Source organism: Haliotis cracherodii, unplaced genomic scaffold, assembly GCF_022045235.1.
Source record: "Haliotis cracherodii isolate W230 unplaced genomic scaffold, xgHalCrac1.p SCAF_12, whole genome shotgun sequence".
Taxonomy (NCBI): Eukaryota; Metazoa; Mollusca; class Gastropoda; order Lepetellida; family Haliotidae; genus Haliotis; species Haliotis cracherodii.
Window position 1 is genome coordinate 19,809,792 of NW_027266267.1, and position 24,514 is coordinate 19,834,305.

At 40.6% G+C, this 24,514-nt stretch overlaps 1 protein-coding gene across 1 annotated transcript; it reads right to left on the bottom strand.

The window, feature by feature from the left end:
• Window positions 1-2,196: 2,196 nt before the first annotated feature.
• Window positions 2,197-23,927, bottom strand: LOC139457633 (UDP-N-acetylglucosamine--dolichyl-phosphate N-acetylglucosaminephosphotransferase-like). The gene is made up of 8 exons (XM_071238988.1): window positions 23,720-23,927; window positions 21,484-21,604; window positions 18,391-18,604; window positions 15,651-15,797; window positions 9,993-10,077; window positions 7,571-7,759; window positions 6,567-6,810; window positions 2,197-3,270 (listed from the first exon to the last, which is right to left on the bottom strand). Exons 1-8 carry the CDS (start codon window positions 23,881-23,883, stop codon window positions 3,205-3,207), a joined length of 1,230 nt encoding a protein of 409 aa, XP_071095089.1. The 5' UTR covers window positions 23,884-23,927; the 3' UTR covers window positions 2,197-3,204.
• Window positions 23,928-24,514: the final 587 nt, after the last annotated feature.

Below are 24,514 nucleotides of genomic sequence, written 5' to 3' on the forward strand. Positions count from 1 at the left end.
ACAGAAACATAACTATCTAAATCAGTAATCTCTGGAAGGACTATAAAACTACTTCTACTTTTGATTGTTCTGGAGTCCTGATACACCTGAAACTCTTGAGCTGTGATCACAGGAATTATTCAACACCAAGACGCACACTACTCTCACACACTACACACACACACACACACACTAGACACACACCACTCATGCACACACACACACACCACGCACGCACGCACGCACCACACACACACACACACACACACACAAACATCTTCCCTGTTACTGTATCCTGTTTCTGCTGGATTTCCACAAGAACTTAACAATCCAAGCAGGGGGAGAGAACCATGCTCGACATGCCATGGTCATTCTTATTATTCCAGGACCGCCTCCGAGGTCTAGTGGTAGAGCGTCCGCCAGGAGAGCGGAAGGTCCGGGGTTCGATCCCCAGCCGCATCATACCAAAAGACGTTAAAAGATGGTACTTGTTGTTACCCTGTCTGGCGCTCGGCATTAAGGGGCTAAAACAAGGACTGGTCGGCTCGGAGTCAGTATACTATGTCTGAGTGGGGTATTCATGGTAAACTGTTGCATGGTATCTCAGTGGGCTAGCACTATAAATTGGCATCAGTCCGGACTAGTACAAGCAGACACACACACACACGTACATGCACATCGCTATTTAAGTGCAATAATCTTGGACGCGATGTTAAACCCCATTTCCCCTCACCTTATTATTCCAGACATTTGTGACCATAATACCACAGCTACAGAACCTCACCTATATTGAAATTACACTTTAGGTAGAGTGAGGATGTGAAACACAAATTATACTTCATACTAGATTCAATATTCAATAACTTGGTGTTTTCATAATTCTCTCATTGATTCATGACATTTTGCATTACTTTCTTCTGAATGACTTCATATTTTAATGAACTACTGATCAAATTGGCAAATGTCTGATGATACATTTTTAAACCAATTCCTCTGTAAAAATCAATTTAATTGCAGCTCTGGGCCCCATGCCTCAAAACGATCTTAGCACTAAGACAATTTTGCTCCCATACTGAGATCGTCTTTTGGATTGGGGCCCTGCTTAGTCTGGAGTCAATATTCAGTCTTGGTCAGACACTGTAATTAGCCTCGTGTGTGAATCTTCAAACTCACCTCACTGTCGCTGTCATCATCATTATGACATATTCTAATCAAAACAAGTTAAACAACACCCACAATTAGAAGGCTGTGTGTTGCAATACCCACCAGCTATGACAGATAAACTATATAGTCATAGGAAAAAAAGCATGTCTTTTAAATAGTTTACATAGGAGTAAGTAGATCATTAAAGAAGTGTTTGACCGACTTGAATCAATCTTCTGGGAGCCTAGCCCCCTTAAACATGTAACACTAATGAACATTAGATCTATAGGGATTCTTCAGACTTTAGGGGTTGACAATTAAATATTGGGTGTCAGCTTCAAGGCAGAATAACAAGGAGTCAAATAATCCTTTTTCAGGACATCCAGTGAACAGTGTTCTGAAAAAATGTTTTTCAATAATTTTCTAAAACACATACTTAAACATGGACTTACAACAGTCGTAGTGCTAAAGCGATCGTAACTCCTATACTTAAACATGGACTTACAACAGTCGTAGTGCTAAAGCGATCGTAACTCCCATACTTAAACATGGACATACAACAGTCGTAGTGCTAAAGCGATCATAACTCCCATACTTAAACATGGACTTACAACAGTCGTAGTGCTAAAGCAATCATAACTCCCATACTTAAACATAGACTTACGACAGTCGTAGTGCTAAAGCGATCGTAACTCCCATACTTAAACATGGACTTACAACAGTCGTAATGCTAAAACGATCATAACTCCCATACTTAAACATGGACTTACAACAGTCGTAGTGCTAAAGCGATCGTAACTCCCATACTTAAACATGGACTTACAACAGTCGTAGTGCTAAAACGATCGTAACTCCCATACTTAAACAGAGACTTACGACAGTCGTAGTGCTAAAACGATCGTAACTCCCATACTTAAACATAGACTTACGACAGTCGTAGTGCTAAAACGATCGTAACTCCCATACTTAAACAGAGACTTACGACAGTCGTAGTGCTAAAACGATCGTAACTCCCATACTTAAACATGGACTTACAACAGTCGTAGTGCTAAAACGATCGTAACTCCCATACTTAAACAGAGACTTACTACGATGGCTTTATGGAACAGGGCTCAGAGGGCCCAGACTGAAGAGTGCATCGAAGAGCAAGCTCGCAAATATTATACGCACTGTCAAATGTTTATCTTTACACATCTTACAAGTATCAGAAAGTCAATTATGAGTCAACCAGGTTGTAGTGGCCAGAGGTAAAACTGACCCAGTTACTGCATTGTTTTAGAGACACACACAAGCCAGTAAGAGCAACTGTCGATCAAACATACTACAGGTTGTCAAAACACAATCACTGAACCACATCAGTCGGACTAACGAATGTGTAATATTAATATTACTGACGCTCATGCCAACACCAGTCATCATCCCCCATCTTCAAGCTCCTGGATCTTCCTCTCCACACTGCAGTGATGTGATCTATTACAGAATATCAATGCTGAGCCGCACCCTGGCTGACTCAGTGTAGAATAATACCCTGAGGCTTCAAGTGGATGCTCTCACTATCAATCATTTCCAAATTCATTCAGACACTCATTTCTTTCAACCATGAAAACCAGACAAAATGGCTATATCTTACATAAGTTATGAACCTGTCAACCCAAATGAAATGGAATAATTAGCTTTTTAATTCAAAAGTCAACAGGGAAGGAAACTTTGACCCATTTGAATTATTTTTCTTTAGTTTCAAATAATTTTAGTTCACCTCACCAAAAACAAGTGTACGATACCATAATAAAAAAATATATTTTCTTACTTCTTATTTTAACAACCAACCCAATATTTTTTTTTTAAAAAGTCTGTGAACCAAATAATAAGGATAAAAGAAAAGTTTGTACAATATGTCCAAGGGAGAAAGAGGAACATCGCAATGAGACAACACAATTTTTAGCATGATTCCCTATGATAAACTACTGTCGCAATAAATAGGATTGACAATAATCAACAGTGTTGTAGTCAAAGAATGTTGTAAAAGTCTCCTCGAAAGCTTAACAAAACAAGCAAAACAAAACAGATGAATCCTGGCATGATTCATGAATCATAGAAGAGTCTTGACAGCTGATATCGGATGAGAAATGCAACTGCGCTGCAAACTACCTGGAAAACAAAATGGCAACGTGAAAGTGAGGAAGTGAAGAATCACCCAATAAATATGACAAAATAAATGTCCACAAGACCCCACCAAATTGTTCTTGTACAATAGATCTGCTGGACTGATTTGTTCTTGTACAATAGATCTGCTGGACTGATTTGTTCTTGTATAATAGATCTGCTGGACTGATTTGTTCTTGTACAATAGATCTGCTGGACTGATTTGTTCTTGTACAATAGATCTGCTGAACTGATTTGTTCTTGTACAATAGATCTGCTGGACTGATTTGTTCTTGTACAATAGATCTGCTGGACTGATTTGTTCTTGTACAATAGATCTGCTGAACTGATTTGTTCTTGTACAATAGATCTGCTGGACTGATTTGTTCTTGTACAATAGATCTGCTGAACTGATTTGTTCTTGTATAATAGATCTGCTGAACTGATTTGTTCTTGTATAATAGATCTGCTGGACTGATTTGTTCTTGTACAATAGATCTGCTGGACTGATTTGTTCTTGTACAATAGATCTGCTGAACTGATTTGTTCTTGTATAATAGATCTGCTGAACTGATTTGTTCTTGTATAATAGATCTGCTGGACTGATTTGTTCTTGTATAATAGATCTGCTGGACTGATTTGTTCTTGTACATAAGATCTGCTGAACTGATTTGTTCTTGTATGATAGATCTGCTGAACTGATTTGTTCTTGTACAATAGATCTGCTGAACTGATTTGTTCTTGTACAATAGATCTGCTGAACTGATTTGTTCTTGTACATAAGATCTGCTGAACTGATTTGTTCTTGTACAATAGATCTGCTGAACTGATTTGTTCTTGTATAATAGATCTGCTGAACTGATTTGTTCTTGTACAATAGATCTGCTGAACTGATTTGTTCTTGTACAATAGATCTGCTGAACTGATTTGTTCTTGTACAATAGATCTGCTGAACTGATTTGTTCTTGTACAATAGATCTGCTGAACTGATTTGTTCTTGTACATAAGATCTGCTGAACTGATTTGTTCTTGTACAATAGATCTGCTGAACTGATTTGTTCTTGTATAATAGATCTGCTGAACTGATTTGTTCTTGTATAATAGATCTGCTGAACTGATTTGTTCTTGTACAATAGATCTGCTGAACTGATTTGTTCTTGTATAATAGATCTGCTGGACTGATTTGTTCTTGTATAATAGTTCTGCTGAACTGATTTGTTTTTGTCAAGTAAAGATCGGGAATTGCATCAGACATTATTTTTGTCACTGATGCGTCAAATTTGGAAATGTCCTCCACTGTGTTACAGACTTTGCAGACTAAATCCCGTGGGCGAGAAATGTTTGTAATCATGTCACATCATCATTAAGGGGGCCCAGTCGTCCAAGGCGCCGCGATTCGCTATGCAGAGTTGCATCCCCTGGACACGCCAGAAACCTATGATTTTGGGTTCGAATCCCGGTTCACCCCGATTATGTTTCTAGGTTTGTCAGCACCATACCCGTGCTCGTGGGGTTCGACGAAAGTGGTAAACGTGTGAGACCTGCATCACCTCGGGCTTTCCTCCCACATTAAGCTGACACACCGTGATATAACTGGAATAATGTTAAAAGCGGCGTTAAACCCAACTCGCTCACTCACTCACTCACTCATCATCATTAAATTTTCTGTATCTACCTGATCAGTCATGGCTTGAGCATCTTCCCGAGGCAAGGGAGTTAACTGACTATAAAAGTCCAGTTTCCACCTTTCCCGAACTAAGCTGGAATTGTTTGGCTGGACTAACGAGTCTACGCACAGTCCCATAAAAATCGCGTAACAAACTAGATATCAAGTTCATAAACAGCATGGATCTTAAAGCGCAGGATTTTCAAAGTATGGTAACCATTAACTGGGCATCGACAGATATTTTCCAAATCTTTTCATGTTTTCAATCAAGGTGCTCAAGTGAATTGATGCACTTCGCAAGGTAAGTCCTGTTATATTACAGCATAGATCTTGATTATCGATCAGATCATCTTACCTGGGTGTGTCATGTTGTATGAAGCAAATGCAAGTGATATGAGAGATGGAATCTGATTGGTCAACAGGAGGAACAAATATTTGACATAATTCGTAATAGCCACTGGTGGCGCTACAATGGAGCCCGGAAATTCTAGCCTAGTTCGACAAGGGTGGAAACTGGACTTTTATAGTCAGTTAACGCCCTTGCCTCAGGAGGATGTGGTGAGAGATGTCTTAGAGCAGGCTCAAGGGTGGAAACTGGACTTTTATAGTCAGTTAACGCCCTTGCCTCAGGAGGATGTGGTGAGAGATGTCTTAGAGCAGGCTCAAGGGTGGAAACTGGACTTTTATAGTCAGTTAACGCCCTTGCCTCAGGAGGATGTGGTGAGAGATGTCTTAGAGCAGGATCAAGGGTGGAAACTGGACTTTTATAGTCAGTTAACGCCCTTGCCTCAGGAGGATGTGGTGAGAGATGTCTTAAAGCAGGCTCAAGGGTGGAAACTGGACTTTTATAGTCAGTTAACGCCCTTGCCTCAGGAGGATGTGGTGAGAGATGTCTTAGAGCAGGATCAAGGGTGGAAACTGGACTTTTATAGTCAGTTAACGCCCTTGCCTCAGGAGGATGTGGTGAGAGATGTCTTAGAGCAGGCTCAAGGGTGGAAACTGGACTTTTATAGTCAGTTAACGCCCTTGCCTCAGGAGGATGTGGTGAGAGATGTCTTAGAGCAGACTCAAGGGTGGAAACTGGACTTTTATAGTCAGTTAACGCCCTTGCCTCAGGAGGATGTGGTGAGAGATGTCTTAGAGCAGGATCAAGGGTGGAAACTGGACTTTTATAGTCAGTTAACGCCCTTGCCTCAGGAGGATGTGGTGAGAGATGTCTTAGAGCAGGCTCAAGGGTGGAAACTGGACTTTTATAGTCAGTTAACGCCCTTGCCTCAGGAGGATGTGGTGAGAGATGTCTTAGAGCAGGCTCAAGGGTGGAAACTGGACTTTTATAGTCAGTTAACGCCCTTGCCTCAGGAGGATGTGGTGAGAGATGTCTTAGAGCAGGCTCAAGGGTGGAAACTGGACTTTTATAGTCAGTTAACGCCCTTGCCTAAGGAGGATGTGGTGAGAGATGTCTTAGAGCAGGCTCAAGGGTGGAAACTGGACTTTTATAGTCAGTTAACGCCCTTGCCTCAGGAGGCAGTGGTGAGAGATGTCTTAGAGCAGGCTCAAGGGTGGAAACTGGACTTTTATAGTCAGTTAACGCCCTTGCCTCAGGAGGATGTGGTGAGAGATGTCAAGTTGTACTCACCTGAAAACACAGAATTATAACAACCAGCGTCCTTTCATGCAGTGGCCCCACAAACTTGAGAATGAGGTTATTGAGAGTCAGGTTGTTGCACTCAATCAACTCCCCGTCCTCCCCCTGTCTGTCCTTCACCTCCACCAGGAACAATGACCTCATGACCTTTAGACACAGGTCACCAACAGGGTGAAGGTCACGCTTCTTGAAAGTTGTGTAACTCATGCCAACTTTGTCAGACTTTGGGTCATATCTGAAGGGCAAATGGATACAGGGACATGATGGCATATAACTTAAATTTGTTTCTACCTATCTGTTGGTCCTCATTGATTGATTAGTAAACAGTATGGCTCAGTGTGGATCACAAGTTTTTTATTTCTACTTTGGTTGAAAACATATTTTGAAATGATTTAGCTATGGTGTTGTGATACGTTTACACTTAGAATAAACAAAAATCTATAGATTTTATAAACATATACATGGTAAGTATTCTAAATAGAAGTGTGGGCGTGGTGCAACCACGCCCACACACTTCCCCTCTGTCCCCTATGAATCTGAGTATTTGTTTCAATGGGTGTGCTGATGTCACATAATACCGACTTAGGTAAGCTATGTTGGTAAAGCATTTGTTAATAAAGGAAAGAGATCTGTCTCAGTCATGTAATACCTACTTAGGTAAGCGATGTCTTAGGTAGGCGATGTCGCGAGTAGGGCACCACCCAAAGACTGCCAGAGATCGGTCTCAGTCATATCAGCGGTAGAAACTAACAGTTTTCGTCCACTAGTCCTTATAATGATAACATATAGCAAAACACTTAAAAAGGGCATATTTCTACTAGTCCTTATGATACCTTTACCATTGGGCAGTTTGGCATGGACTACAGGACTAGTGCCAATTTCTAACGCTGCATATAATACCTACTTGGGTAAGCGATGTCTTAGGTAGGCGATGTCGCGAGTAGGGCACCAGCTGACAACTGTAAGAAATCTGTCTCAAGTCATGTAGTACTTACTTAGGTAATCGATGTCGAGGACAGGGCACCAGTTTAAACAGCTGTGGCACGGAGTATATGAAGTTGAAGACTTGGGGGGCAAAGAAGAGCAGCATGGTCTTGCTGAAGTGTCCGAGGATGGCGACAACTGCAAATGTCATCCCCGCGAAGTAGCAGAACGTGTCCCCAACAAACACTCTGGATGGGTACCTGGGGAAGAGTAAGTTAATAGCAGTCATTGGGCGTGGAGGTGTACTGACGTAAATTCTAGTGAAATGCTTTCTTGGCATCATTTATAAAATACAGAGCTACAGATAAGCAGCGTATTTGTGTAAAATACCCCATCAAAATATTCAAAACCCAATTACTTTCAATAAACTTGCGTACAAAAACGCATGCATTAAATGAAAAACTCAAATATATAAAAACAGCACGAGAAAATACCCAATGAAGCTTATTCAGCATTCATACAAAGGAGCTAATTTACAAAACACAATTACGAGCTAATTTAAGAGTCAAGCCTATATATTTAGAACAGTTACATACATTAAACATTATATCATTTTTTTAAATCTTATATTGTTTACTAATTTTGGGAAAAACCCAATAGAGTGATGAATAGATGAGTGAAAAATTATTGGTTACCAAATTAAAAATGTAATAACCCAATTAAAATCCACACCCTAGAGTAAAAACTCAAACGTTATCTGGAGCTCTGTAAATACGAATCATAGGGCTATGAAAATAGCATACATCAACATAACACCAATCTACCTAATCAAGCCTATCCTAACTGACTCTGTGATTAGCCTTAAACAGGTAAAATGATGATCAAAAGATATATTCGTGTGTTGTCATGCATGTATGAAATGGCCTAAAGCCTGCGGTAATCACCTAACACCCGTCCTGAGACGAAGACCTCACGCACAGACTACAAAAATCATTTTTCTGACATTTCTGACAGTACTTAAGAAATGTTGGTTGCTTGGTTGGTTTGTTGTTTAACACCGCACTCAGCAATATTCCAGTTATAGGACGGCGGTCTGTAAATCCCACGGAGTGGACAGCACAGGTTGTTGGGGATCTATTCTAGCCTGGAATCCCAAAGGGGTGGACCAGCACAGGTTGTTGGGGATCTATTCTAGCCTGGAATCCCCACGGGGTGGACCAGCACAGGTCGTTGGGGATCTATTCTAGCCTGGAATCCCAAAGGGGTGGACCAGCAAAGGTTGTTGGGGATCTATTCTAGCCTGGAATCCCCATGGGGTGGACCAGCACAGGTTGTTGGGGATCTATTCTAGCCTGGAATCCCCACGGGGTGGACCAGCAAAGGTTGCTCAGGATCTATTCTAGTCTGGAATCCCCACAGGGTGGACCAGCACAGGTTGTTGGGGATCTATTCTAGCCTGGAATCCCCACGGGGTTGACCAGCACATGTTGTTGGGGATCTATTCTAGCCTGGAATCCCCATGGGGTGGACCAGCACAGGTTGTTGGGGATCTATTCTAACCCGGAATCCCAAAGGGGTGGACCAGCACAGGTTGTTGGGGATCTATTCTAGCCTGGAATCCCCATGGGGTGGACCAGCACAGGTTGTTGGGGATCTATTCTAACCCGGAATCCCCACGGGGTGGACCAGCACAGGTTGCTGGAGATCTATTCTAACCCAGAATCCCCACGGGGTGGACCAGCACAGGTTGCTTGGGATCTATTCTAACCCTAAATCCCCACAGCCTGGAATCCCCACGGGGTGGACCAGCATGGGTTGCTGGGGATCTATTCTAGCCTGGAATCCCCACAGCCTGGAATCCCCACGGGGTGGACCAGCATGCGTTGCTGGGGATCTATTCTAGCCTGGAATCCCCACAAGCCTGGAATCCCCACGAGGTGGACCAGCATGCTTTGCTGGGGATCTATTCTAGTCTGGAATCCCCACAGCCTGGAATCCCCACGGGGTGGACCAGCATCAAGGGGTCAAGAGTTCTACCCACTGGTGTCAAACTAGGCATCATTGACCACTCCAATCAGTGAACTGCTGTTGGTTCTATGATTTTATTGCCTTTGAACTTCCTTGATGCCAGTCAGCAGAATAATGTTGTATTTTGAAAAACACCATTTTTTGTTTTCACAGAAGTGCTTTTCTCGTCGCTTATAAGCAGGGCTATTTGCTGTTTGATTGGATTAAGGATAGGTTGGAAGAAGGTAAGAATGTCATTCCACTGGAGATGAGGACGGGGAAGTCGGATTTTTGGCTTGGGGTCAGCAGTCGTATTAATTTGGAGACACATTAATTTCAAGATTTACAGTAAGCCATTGCTTTATTAATTACAGGCCGCCCTCATATGGATGGAGTACTGCCGACCCACAACAAACAGATATTTGTCAAGGCAACTGTGTCACTTAGCATAATTACACCGATAACATGTTCTAAACTCAAACTCACCAGTTGTAATAAAGTAGCGCTGAACACACTCCGAAGAAAGGCATTATGAAATACATGGAGAAGACATGATTGGACCGATATTCTCCTGCAATGACAAATTGAAGAATATAACCATTCATATCCCATTTCAACATGGTCAAGCAAACCTATTGTAGCTCACCTGATGCAAGACATAATGAAATATTATGATGATAGTCATATAGAGAACGAAAAATACAATTTAAACGGTAAATCAACATGTCTGGTGATTTTTTATCTCAAATTTCAAATTTGTACTGACAAATTTTCCAGTCACCTGTTCGTTTAACAGAATACGCTAGGGGTACGATGTAATTTTTTTCTGCGTATGATATTCGAATTTATTTTTTTCAAAAATACTGAATCCGCTTGAGGGGTTCGCATTATACTTGGGTGCACACTATACTCAAGAAAATACGGTATTCCTTGTTTGTTATGGAACCCTGTCAGTATTTCAAGGTGTTATACACTGCGTTCCTCCATCCCTGTGAATACACAGCTGCTAGTTTTAACCAATGAACCTATCATGGACCTGGTTCCAGGAAAACCAATGCAAGCATGTGGTCAGACCATTGAGATTTCAGCTTCTATTAGGGCTTCAAAGAGTACTCGAGTACTCGGACACGGGCCGAGTTTAGTGAGACTCGAGTCTAGTTTGATAGACTCGAGTACTCGACCAAGGGAGATAACTCTAATGTGGTCGACTTTCAATAAGTGTCTAGAAACGTGTCTTTATGTAACTTTCTTTTTCAGGAGTAATCAATTAAATCAAATGAAAGTCTCAATAGCTTTTCTTTTCGTTATTTTCGAAACAATACACTTATTTACAACCATTTCATAAGGATATTTCCTGGTTTAAAAAAGCACTTTATTGCTTGTTTAAAAAGGATGTTTTACGAAACTATTAAACTGTCGACCTATTCATTCTAAATTAGCGTTGTAACGTTAATCATTATTAATTCAGCCATTGACCAATCGCAACATACATCACGTGACGATCACGTGTGCAATATTGTTTTAATTTTTCACCCTGAACGTGGCGTGTGATACATTGAAACGTTTCTTTTCCCAAGTTGACAATTCTTATTTCAGTGAAGCTTCAGCGAATCAGCATACAAATTTCAAAGGTATTTTATTTGATACGCGATCACATCTGTTTTCTTAGTGATCTAGGATGTCTCTTTCATTCTGTATTCACTCTTTCATTTTGTATTCGATAGGATAATTGCCAATTTTATTGAACAAATGTATAATTGTGGGTACTCAAGCACGAGCCGAGTCTTACCCCTCGGGTACTCGAGTCCATAGTTTTGGACCCGTTGAAGCCCTAGCTTCTATCATGCTAGACTAACATCTAGTCTCTGAAATGAACATATCGTACATAAAAAAACAGTTGTTCAGTTATCTTAATAAAAATATAATAAAAAGGAGCCCAGTGACTCTCTTCATTTTCAGATACTGCAGTGATCTAGTCTTGCCAAACATTATAGACTTGCATGGGCTGTATTTGATATATATTTGTATCAGGGTCTGTTTCCCCTTGACAGTGTATGCAGTCTGTACCGTGGCCATGTGTCCAGGACGTCTACTCTACATGTTGATTCACTGCAGTATTCCTGCTGGCTTTTGAAAGTGCCGCCCCTAATTTTTGTCAACTTTCAACCAATAAAAGTTTGATTGAAAACATCTTCCCGAGGCAAGAGAGTTAACTGACTTTAGAAGTCCAGTTTCCACCCTTGCTGAAATAGGCTGGAATTACTGGGCTCGATCGTAGTGCCACCAGTGGCTATTACCAGCTATGTCCCTTCTAAGCCTCTCCTATTGACCAATCAGACCAATCCACCTCACGTATCACTTGCGTTTGCTTCACACAAAATGGTGGCGCCTGGCCAGGACGATCTGGTCAATAATCAAGATCTATACTGTGATAAAACGGTTCTTACATCGCGAAATGTGCCAAATCATGAAAAGATTTGGAAAACATCTGCTGACAACGAGTTGGCGGTGCACATGCTTTGCAAATCATGCAATTCACAGAAATCTGCATGCCAGTTAACGAACCGGATTTCGATTTCAGTGGTCGATTTTGATTGGACTATGCATAGACTCGTTAGTCTAGCCAAAATGTAACTCCATAATACCAGCCTAGTTCAGCAAGGGTGGAAACTGGACTTTTGTAGTCAATTAACTCCCTTGCCTCGGGAAGATGGGTTGAAAATGACCTGGTTTTAATTCTTTCAACATCATGTAAAATGCAATGGCGTCATCTCTGAAGTAACCATGGTAACCTAGTTAGATCTATATGTCATTCTCACAAAGTTAAGTCACAAGTTTTTTTTGTTTTTTTTTGTGGCTTAGTCTAAAATATATATCTAACCTTGAAGAAAAGCTAATGTTATTTCCTTGCACGAAAACCCTGATGGTGAGTGAGTGAGTGAGTACGGTTTTACGCCGCTTTTAGCAATTTTCCAGCAATATCATGGCAGGGGACACAAGAAATGGGCTTCACACATTGTACCCATGTTGGGAATCGAACACGGTTCTTCGGCGTGACGAGCGAACGCTATAACCACTGGGCTACCCGACCGCCCCAAAACCCTGATGGTAACAGACAAGCTGACTACATACTTCTATGAATATTGCCAATGTTTATTCATAAGGTACTATATTTGTGGGTCCACAGGGACTGGCAGTCACATGAATTACCGGACCAAGCCTAATTTTACCAGTAAAAATCTGGTAATTACCGGTTAAAGAGAACACAAGACTCTTGCGCAGAGTAAGGCCTATTTGACAACCACTATGATCAGTTATACATGGCTGCCTTTCATTAGCTTGATCAAAAACAACAGGACTGTGTTAGTCTATATAGGCACATGAAAGGGATGACAGTGTGATAGAGTATACAAGTCCTACAGTATCAACAATGGTTATGAAGGTTGGTTTGTTGTTTTACGCCGCACTCAGCAATATTCCAGCTATATGACGGCGGTCTGTAAATAATCGAGTCTGGACCAGACAATCCAGTGATTAATATCATGAGCATCGATCCACGCAATTGGGAATGATGATATGCATCAACCAAGTCAGCGAGCCTGACCACCATTCTAAATTAGCGTCGTAACGTTAATCATTATTAATTCAGCCATTGACCAATCGCAACATACATCACGTGACGATCACGTGTGCAATATTGTTTTCATTTTTCACCCTGAACGTGGCGTGTGATACATTGAAACGTTTCTTTTCCCAAGTTGACAATTCTTATTTCAGTGAAGCTTCAGCGAATCAGCATACAAATTTCAAAAGTATTTTATTTGACACGTGATCACATTTGTTTTCTTAGTGATCTACGATGTCTCTTTCATTCTGTATTCACTCTTTCATTTTGTATTCAATAGGATAATTGCCAATTTTATTGAACAAATGTATAATTGTGGGTACTCAAGCACGAGCCGAGTCTTACCCCTCGGGTACTCGAGTCCATATTTTTGGACCCGTTGAAGCCCTAGCTTCTATCATGCTAGACTAACATCTAGTCTCTGAAATGAACATATCGTACATAAAAAAACAGTTGTTCAGTTATCTTAATAAAAATATAATAAAAAGGAGCCCAGTGACTCTTCATTTTCAGATACTGCAGTGAGCTAGACTTGCCAAACATTATAGACTTGCATGGGCTGTATTTGATATATATTTGTATCAGGGTCTGCAAGACTGACTATGATACTGCAGTGATCTAGACTTGCCAAACATAATAGACTTGCATGGGCTGTATTTGATATATATTTGTATCAGGGTCTGCAAGACAGACTATGATACTTCAGTGATCTAGACTTGCCAAACATTATAGACTTGCATGGGCTGTATTTGATATATTTGTATCAGGGTCTGTAAGACAGACTACTATCATGCAAACAGCAATGTTTCCCCTTGACAGTGTATGCAGCCTGTACCGTGGCCATGTGGATGGGACATCTACATGTTGATTCACTGCAGTGTTCCTGCTGGCTTTTGAAAGTGCCGCCCCTAATTTTTGTCAGTCCAAACTTTCAACCAATAAAAGTTTGGTTGAAAACATCTTCCCGAGGCAAGAGAGTTAACTGACTTTAAAAGTCCAGTGTCCACCCTTGCCGAACTAGGCTGGAATTACTGGGCTCGATCGTAGCGCCACCAGTGGCTATTACGTTATGTCCCTTCTAAGCCTCTCCTATGGACCAATCAGATTCCACCTCACGTATCACTTGTGTTTGCTTCACACAAAATGGTGGCGCCCAGCCAGGACAATCTGATCGATAATCAAGATCGGTATTGTGATAAAACGGTTCTTACATCGCGAAATGTGCCAAATCATGTGAGCACCTTGATTAAAAACATGAAAAGATTTGGAAAATATCTGCTGACTACGAGTTGGCGGTGCACATGCTTTGCAAATCATGCAACCCACCCAAATCTGCATGACAGTTAACGAACCGGATTTCGATTTCAGTGGTCGATTTTGATTGGACTATACTCGTTAGTCCAGCCAAAATGTAACTCCATAATACCAGCCTAGTTCAGCAAGGGTGGAAACTGGATTTTTGTAGTCAGTTAACTCCCTTGCCTCGGGAAGATGGGTTGAAAATGACCTGGTTTTAATTATTTCAAAATCATGTAAAATGCAATGGCGTCATCTCTGAAGTAACCTAGTTAGATCTATATGTCATTCTCACAAAGTTAAGTCACAAGTTTTTTTTGTTTTTTTTTGTGGCTTAGTCTAAAATATATATTTAACCTTGAAGAAAAGCTAATGTTATTTCCTTGCACGAAAACTCGACAAGGGGAAACCCTAATGGTAACAGACAAGCTGACTACATACTTATATGAATATCGCCTATGTTTATTCATAAGGTACTTTATTTGTGGGTCCACAGGGACTGGCAGTCACATGAATTACCGGTCCAAGCCTAATTTTACCGGTAATTGTATCTGGTAATTACCGGTAAAAGGGAACACTGACGTGTCAGGCAGGGTAGGGTTCACACAAGACTCATGCACAGAGTAGGGCCTATTTGACCGCCATCACAGCGGTAGAAACTAACATTTTTGGTCCACTAGTCATAATGATGATAATATAAAGCAAAACCCCTAAAAATGGCAATTTTCTACTAGTCCTTATGATACCATAACTATTGGGCAGTTTGGCAACGACTATAGGACTAGTGCCAATTTCTAACCCTGCATCAGTTATACATGGCTGCCCTTCATTAGCTTGATCAAAAACAACAGGACTGTGTTAGTCTATATGTGTGATAGAGTATACAAGTCCTACAGTATCAACAATGGTTATGAAGGTTGGTTTGTTGTTTTACGCCGCACTCAGCAATATTCCAGCTATATGACGGCGGTCTGTAAATAATCGAGTCTGGACCAGACAATCCAGTGATTGATATCATGAGCATTGATCCACGCAATTGGGATAAGATGACATGCATCAACCAAGTCAGCGAGCCTGACCACCCGATCCCGTTAGTCGCCTTTTTACGACAAGCATGGGTTGCTGTTATGAAGGGGAAATACATGATCTACACATATACTGTTAGGGTAACAATCTGTTCATAGAGAGATATGTAACAAAAAGAGTGAAGATCTGTGGTTTACCTGAGAGTTCTATAAAGTTATGGATGAGTACAGAGACTGCTATGACCCAGGACTGTCCAACCTCCAAGCCGTTGACCCCAGACAAAATGTTGATCGCATTGGTACAGAACACAGCCAGCATCCCCATATATACATAGTACAGCACCCCTGTGGAAGAAATACATAGTACAGCATCCCTGTGGAAGATATACATAGTACAGCACCCCTGTGGAAGATATACATAGTACAGCACCCCTGTGGAAGATATACATAGTACAGCATCCCTGTGGAAGATATACATAGTACAGCACCCCTGTGGAAGATATACATAGTACAGCATCCCTGTGGAAGATATACATAGTACAGCATCCCTGTGGAAGATATACATAGTACAGCATCCCTGTGGAAGATATACATAGTACAGCATCCCTGTGGAAGATATACATAGTACAGCATCCCTGTGGAAGATATACATAGTACAGCACCCCTGTGGAATATATACATAGTACAGCATCCCTGTGGAAGATATACATAGTACAGCATCCCTGTGGAAGATATACATAGTACAGCATACCTGTGGAATATATACATAGTACAGCATCCCTGTGGAATATATACATAGTACAGCATCCCTGTGGAATATATACATAGTACAGTAAACCTGTGGAATATATACATAGTACAGCATCCCTGTGGAATATATACATAGTACAGTAAACCTGTGGAAAATATACATAGTACAGCATCCCTGTGGAATATATACATAGTACAGTAAACCTGTGGAATATATACATAGTACAGTAATTTGAGTAAACCTGTGGAATTTATACATAGTACAGTAAACCTGTGGAATTTATACATAGTACAGCATCCCTGTGGAATTTATACATAGTACAGTAAACCTGTGGAATATAATACATAGTACAGTAAACCTGTGGAATTTATACATAGTACAGTAAACCTGTGGAATTTATACATAGTACAGTAAACCTGTGGAATTTATACATAGTACAGCATCCCTGTGGAATTTATACATAGTACAGTAAACCTGTGGAATATAAACATAGTACTAAGGGTGCAACGATCCACCGATATTCCGATGCATCGCGATACTTGACCCACGATACGATATACGATAAACGTAGGCCCATTTATCGATACGTCACGATACGGAACGCAAATCTCAAGTACAGCGTTTCCTCGCTATTGTGCCTTTCAATAAATCGCTAACTTGGTTATAGCGCGCGGTAACGCATGGCTCCCAAAAACGTACTTACATTTTTAAAAAGCTCAGTTTTTACACCGACAGATGTTTTTCCCCATCTCAAACGACATTATCAGCTGATCCCCGCAAGCACATAACAATGGAAATACCTGTCAGCAAATCCGAACTGAAGCACGCAATTCAATACCATTATCATACTATCTTGTTATTAAAACGTGTTCATTGTATATCTGGACTTGTGTTTGTAATATATTTTAATAGTTTTTTTCCAAATTTCATTTAATATTATTGCAATTCAATACCATTATCATACTATCTTGTTATTAAAACGTGTTCATTGTATATCTGGACTTGTGTTTGTAATATATTTTAATAGTTTTTTTCCAAATTTCATTTAATATTGTTTTCAATAAGTTATGTGAAATCGTGTGTGAAGAGATACAGCAACCACAGTCAGATTACCGCTTTTGACGCATTGAAACGAACTTCAGTTGCTATAGAATGGATACATATATTAAAAATGCCATACTTTGACTCGTTAAATGTCATATTTGTGGCAATTTGGCTAATATATGTCAACATGAACGTTTTCGCAATCGAAATACATGTAGCACGGGAAGTGCCTAGGGTGACTGGTCAAATTGTTCCATGCGTAAAAATATCCTGCAACAGCAATCACCAGTACCAAAATGCTACACTTGTGGTTCTTATAATTTTAAAAATATATATAATAAAAGCTGCAACTAAGGTAACACGCTATTGGAATATATTATTCCTGATAAAACAATAATTTCGGATACAATTTCTTCGACCATTGCATGAAAATTCTTTGACGTTGTATCACTGGTGGAGCACATTAATTATTTTCTGGTGTTTGAACTTTGAATTGTTTTTAAGGAAAGTTAGAGAAAGTTCCACTTTGAAGCTGAACAACTTCAGTAGTCTTGTTATTATAAAACAATTTTGACTATTCCAAAATCATGAAAGGTGCAATCTTGACATGCTTAAGTCTTGTTTTTTTATCATTGCGTATCGAGATACGTATCGTATCGTGAGCAGAATATCGAGATGCGTATCGTATCGTGACCTTCCTGTATCGTTGCAGCCCTACATAGTACAGTAAACCTGTGGAATTTATACATAGTACACCATCCCTGTGGAATAAACACAAGTACCATCTTTTAAAATCTTTTGGTATGACGCGGCTGGGGATTGAACCCCAGACCTTCCGCTCTTCGGGCGAACGCTATACCACTAGACCTTGGAGGCGGTCCGCTTCACACAGGGCAATATGCCAAGCTGATATCTTTGACAGTGATGGTGAATCAGAGTAAAATGAGTGAGTGAGTGAGTGTGGTTTTACGCCGCTTTTAGCAATATTTCAGCAATATCACGGCGGGGGACACCAGGAATGGGCTTCACACATTGTACCCATGTCAGGAGTCAAACCCAGGTCTTCGGTGTGACGAGCGAACACTTTAACCACTATGCTACCCGACCGCCACAGATCTGAGCAAAGCAGCCACTATGTCTTACCTAGGTTGACATCATACCCGACCAGCATCCGCAGGGGTTTGGGTACAATGATGGTGGTAGAGTTGAAGTTGACGAAGTACACCATCAGTAGCGGCAGGGATGCCATCGTCGGCAGCATCAGCTTGTGTCGCCACTTAAGGTCAAGGACATCATCAGCAAATCCCAGAAATATCATACAGCAGATTGACAGGAGGGCTGCTATAAACTCCACATACTGAAACAGGGTTGAGAATTGCTTAAATTTCAGTATTCTCATTCATTTAAAGAAGTTAAAAATCAACTTATAATCTTAGATCAAAACTGTAAATCTTGATCATTCTTTCTTCCTGTAGATAATAACAAACAAAAAATATCTTTATCTTATAACAATTTAGCATTGCCATGGCAACACACCTTTCCATCATGATCAACCCTGGTTAACGGATCATTGTGCACTCGAGATTCAGGTCCTTATGTAGTAGGGCTGGGAGGGTAACTCGGGTACCCGGGTCAGGTGGGTACTGAGTAGGACCCGGATACCCACAGCACTACGCGGACCCGTGGTTAGGCACGTGAGCTATTGTTTCATGACAAAAATTATCTAGAACTCTATGGTTACACTACAAGTCACAAATGTTAACATTTCTTTCTGACAATGCACCCATTCCTTCTGACTTTTCATATGGTTGAATAAAGATATAACTTATTCAACTTCAGTGGATGAATGACTAGATTGTTTAATACGTGTATCTAAATACGTTTTGCCAGGGTTATGCTAAAAATGTTCCGAATCGGACATTTTGAGACATCTCCTGTGACCTACAGTGGGTACCCAGGTAGGGTCGGGTAATAGAGGGGTGGGTACCCGGGTAGTAAATTTGGACTCATCCCGGCCCTATTATGTAGTCTACAACCTGTGAGGTGCTAGAAGGTTAACGGATACATTACCATCTCACAGTGAGTTTGACACACAAAGCTATACATAGTTCAATGGCTTGGACCAAGACCCGTAATAAGTAATAAATAAACAAAAACGGCGGATGAACCATAACAAGAAATCAATCCAATACCGTTTGTGACATCTTCCCGAGGCAAGGGAGTTAACTGACTATAAAAGTCTAGTTTCCACCCTTGCCGAACTAGGCTGCAATTATGGAGTTTCATTTTGGCTGGACTAACGAGTCTATGCATAGTCCAATCAAAATCACGTAACGAATCAGACATCTGGTTTGTAAACAACATGGATTTCAACGTTGACTGCAGGATTTTCATAGCATGTGCACCGCCAACTGGGCGTCCACAGATATTTTGCAAATACTTTCATGCTTTCAACCAAGCTGCTCTCTTGATTTGATGCACTTCACAGGGAAAGACCCTATTTATTACGAAATAGATCTTGATCAGCGAGCAGATCATCTTGACTGGGTGCTGCCATTTTGTTTGAAGCAAGCGATATATGAGAGATGGAATCTGATTGGTCGACAGGAGGAACATAGAAGGGACATAACTCGTAATAGCCACTGGTGGCTCTACAATCGTCCCTGGAAATTACAGCCTAATTCGGCAAGGATGGAAACTGGACTTTTAAGTCAGTTAACGCCCTTGCGTCGGGAAGATGCGTTTGTGACTGGATGAATATAACCAATCTGGCTAATGAACATCGCGATAAGAGGAGTCCTGACAACTTTTCCCTATGATACAGAAAGTATGATGCATTGCTCAGAATGTAAATTACGTTTTTGATGGCTGTGCCTTGTTTTATTAAATCGATAGTGTAAGTAGAACTAATCCTTACTATTTACTTATTAATCATGCATTTCTATCAGTCAAAAGTCTGACAACTTAAACAAACCATCAGTAAAATTGAAATTTTATCGGCCTATGACGAAAGAACAGAGGCCATCTGAAACACTGTCTCATCCTACCACTAACCAGGTATCCATTCACTGCTGGGTGAACAGAGGCATATTTCGAACAAATTCATTTTCCTAAGAAGACACCATATGTGCTTGCGGAGTTTCAGTGAGGGGCAGAACCGAAGCTCTCAGGAGTCCAGCTGCTGAACATGGTCACCCATCCACCTACTCTCGACAACATCCCTCATCTTCACCTGATTTGTGATGTGCACTGTACATACATGACCATGTGCCACCAGGTTCATGACACAATGAGTGAGTGAGTGAGTTGGGTTTAACGCCGCTTTTAACAGTATTCCAGTTATATCATGGTGCGTCAGCTTAATGTGGGAGGAAAACCCGAAGTAATGCAGGTCTCAGATGTTTACCACTTCGGTAAAACCCACAAGCACGGGTATGGTGCTGACAAACCTAGAAACATAATCGGGGTGAACAGGGATTCGAACCCACGATCTGGCGTGCACAAGGGACGCAACTTTGCACAGTGAATTGCGGCGCCTCAGACGACTGGGCCACCTGTGCCCCCTAATGACACAGTGATTACACCTACACCCACACCCACTTTGTACCCAGGCAGGCCTCAAAGTTTAAATTTTTACCAAGTAGCAATATGGCTACAGGCATTTTTCTCCAGGTAGCCAGTGGTAAAATCAAGAAGTCAAGCCAATATTGTAGGTAGCCAAAAGCATTTGAAATTATCTTTTATCAAATAACTATTATAAAATGTACAAGTCATAGCATTAGTCTTGGGATGGTATATAAGTGGAAACTGTACTTGATTTTTCTTTATTTGGTGACTCAAACAATGATGCAATTTATGTAACTAGATTATTTAGGTATATCCTTGCTTATCCAATGAGCATTGTCAACTGAAATAAGATACTAATTACATTAATGTTTATGTATTTCTGTTCATTGTCGACTTTAGCAGGACTTATACGCAAGTACAATTATTAGGAGACATGTTTTCCACATTTAACTGTTATTTGTTTTTGTGTCTTCAAATGTGAAGCAATAGAATTAAGTCGCCTCTATTTTTCAAAGAAGTCATTTGGCTACCTCTGAATTTAAGACAGAAGACAAATTGAAATGTAGGTCTAATTGGTGACCGTTTTAGTCGCAACTTTGAGGCTTGCCAGGAGGCCCACACAGACATGCCCTGTTCTCCGTAATGTATATTTTGGGTGACAAGCATTACCTCATGATAGGGGAACTTGGCTGTGTCTGTGTCTGACAAGTGTTTGTAGAAGGGAACAGGGATGAAGAGAAACATGACAATCAGGAAGACAGCTCCACATATCACACCCAGTGCCTCTGGTCTGAAAAAGAGGTATACTTTCTTATACCGTAATAAGCGCCCCGCTCTAATAAGCGCCCACAGCAATATTTGCTAATATATTGGCTAGTGAACAATCCCAATTAGCACCCCTTCCAATTGATCAATGTACACAAGACTTATTGATGCACCCTTAATTATGGGCAATTAAATTCTGGAAAAATACATTGGTCCTATATAAACATTTCAGGCTGTCAGCATAAACCACGAAATTTATCTTTAATAAGGGCCCCCTATTTCTAATTTTAAAAGAGCCCTGGGCTCTTTTCACGTCGAATACAATATGTTAGGTATAACTGATTACAAGCACAATGTGAACAAAATATAATAGCCATGTGAATATCATTGTGCTACAATGACATTTGGGCATGTAAATATGAGTTTCCACCACATTTCTTGCTGGGGACTTATCTTGCAAACCCTTAATCATCCCTACAAATTTTGAGTTATTTGCAGCTTTACTTAACATGCGTCCCGTGAAGATCCGGGGCAGAATAGCTCTTCAGCAACCCATGCTTGCCGTAAAAGGCCACTATGCTTGTCATAAGAGGCGACTAACAGGATCGGGTGGTCAGGCTCGCTGACTTGGTTGTTGCATGTCATCGATCCCATCGATGCTCATGATAACTATCACTGGATTGTCTGGTCCAGACTCGTTTATTTACAAACCGCCGTCATATCGCTGAAATATTGCTGAGTGTGGTGTAAAACGACAAACCAACCAACTACTTAAAGGGACAGTACGTTGACGGATCTGTGTTTTCAAATCATGCATGAAATAGTTTCTGAGTACGACATCACATGCCCAATTCAGTTCTCAAACCAAAACAATAGAGGTCCACAATGCGTAGCCGACAACGCAAGTGCTGTGCTGTCAAATGGCATCAATCCTGTTTGTGTGTTTTCATTACAAATGAGGGAACTGCTATAGAATATGTTCACCACTATTTTTATTCAAGGATCCGGGGGCTAAGGATAAAGTCGTGGGTAACCTACCCTAACCCTACCACAACTAACCTTTAGGATTGTAAATATGTATTGTATGTACATAATACGTTAATAAGTATTATGTATATGTAATTAACTTGAGATATATCTAGTTTTTACGATGCTATTGGGTGGCTAACAGATACTGTAACCACATTCCTTGAGTCCAGCCTAGTACGTCTATCAGATCATTACATCATACACAGTCCATTCATTTGTTTTTCATCTGTTTCATTTTGGACGAGTCTACACATTTAGACAAACATGACTTTAAAAAGTGAAAAACTATTCCCATTTGCATATTTATCCTCCAAATAGCGTAATCAAAGCCCTATCGAGAGCTAGCAATACTGTCACTCTGCTGTGTAAAGCTATATAATATATTGTCATGCACTGTCGCAAATGTAGTAGTATATCAATAATTATGCAAAACTAAGTCAAGCACACCTGAAGGTTTGCATTAGACCCACCCATTGTTATTTCAGAATATGTGCTTTTGTTTACAAACAAGAGAAAAGTCTAGTGATGTGATAAGCCTACAACCACTGTGTGGTCAGTGGAGCAAAAATTTCTCTCGTGGAATAAGGCGAGCGGAGACGAGGAAGCTCAGGGGTTATCAGCTATGGTTAACAAACAATGCTTTAGAACAGCTGACACCTTGTCCCTTTTATCTTCCTGTTATCATCATCATCATCATAACCATCATGTGGGCTGTTCTTAAATAGGTGTCTTGGTAAAAACAAGCTGCGCAAAAACAAATGCTAAAAGGTGGTCAACAATTCAATCAAATTCTAAATATTTGTTCATAATAGTCATTATGTTAGTGCACTACATCTGTTAGATATACAAATTTCCGGTTTTAGCATTTTCAGAATAGAAAACGTCCTTGAAGCTAGTGCTATTTTCCCTATTTTCAATTCATTTTACTAACATTCTAAATTCTTATACTAAATGTTAATCACGAAACTAAACTTGCCGACGAGGGCATATATAAAAATCAATTACAACGTTTACTCAGACATGTCCGAGAATTGATTGTATGAATGCATTTACACGAAACGGCAGCTGACGCAACAGAAACCATGGTATCGTCAGCTGTGGGGCTACTCACACTTTAGCCTTGGAACTTTTGCTCATGTCGACACCGAAGAGATTCGCTTTGACAAACATGCTTCCAAATTTGGGAATTATGTTCAAACACAGCAGAAAGCCACACGCAGACATAGCCGCGTTGATGGCAAGTGTCATCCCTGTGTCGCTGAGAGCTAGATGCATGGTTGTAGTATATAGTTTCTGCCACGAACCAAATGCAGTCTGCTACGACGCCATGACAGATCACGCGAGACTCGAGACCTACGCGAGATTTCGATACGGACTTGTTTCGTGCTCTGCCACGGCGCGTGTATGCCTAATACTCCTTATTGTTTATATGTTGAATGGGTGTCAAAATATCTCTGGCATGAGTTTATATCAGCCAGAACCAATCAATCACTCGAGTCCGATTTCAAAAGCCAGGACGAACATGGACACGCGCGTTGACCAAAGAATACCCACTATGAGATCATATGACTGACGTTATGACCAGAGTTGCCCCTGTTGTGTTGAACCTCGCGTGACTTTATCATAAAGCTAATTAGTTTGATTGATCCAACCATGAACTCGGTATTTATGTTCTAATATGCGTTGAATTTTAGATTGTTGACACAGATCGAATTACTATAGATCAATAAATTGTAAAACAAAACAAAAAATCGTGTCATTCAGCTGGGATAGTCAAAAGGGCCACAAATAAAATAAATGGACAAAATGGCCACACCTGGATAAGATGTCTGTCTCACATCTGTGAGAGCTGACGTGGAGAGAAAGTGCGTCACAATAACTAGTATTTTGAATTACAATGTTGATA

Excerpts from the sequence above, each read along its gene's own strand:
- LOC139457633 (XM_071238988.1), bottom strand. The coding sequence starts at position 23,883 with ATGCATCTAGCTCTCAGCGACACAGGGATGACACTTGCCATCAACGCG. Across the intron at positions 21,605-23,719 it reads AAAAGTTCCAAGGCTAAAGT|ACCAGAGGCACTGGGTGTGA; the intron begins GTGAGTAGCCCC and ends CCTCTTTTTCAG. Across the intron at positions 15,798-18,390 it reads CGGGTATGATGTCAACCTAG|GGGTGCTGTACTATGTATAT; the intron begins GTAAGACATAGT and ends TTTCTTCCACAG.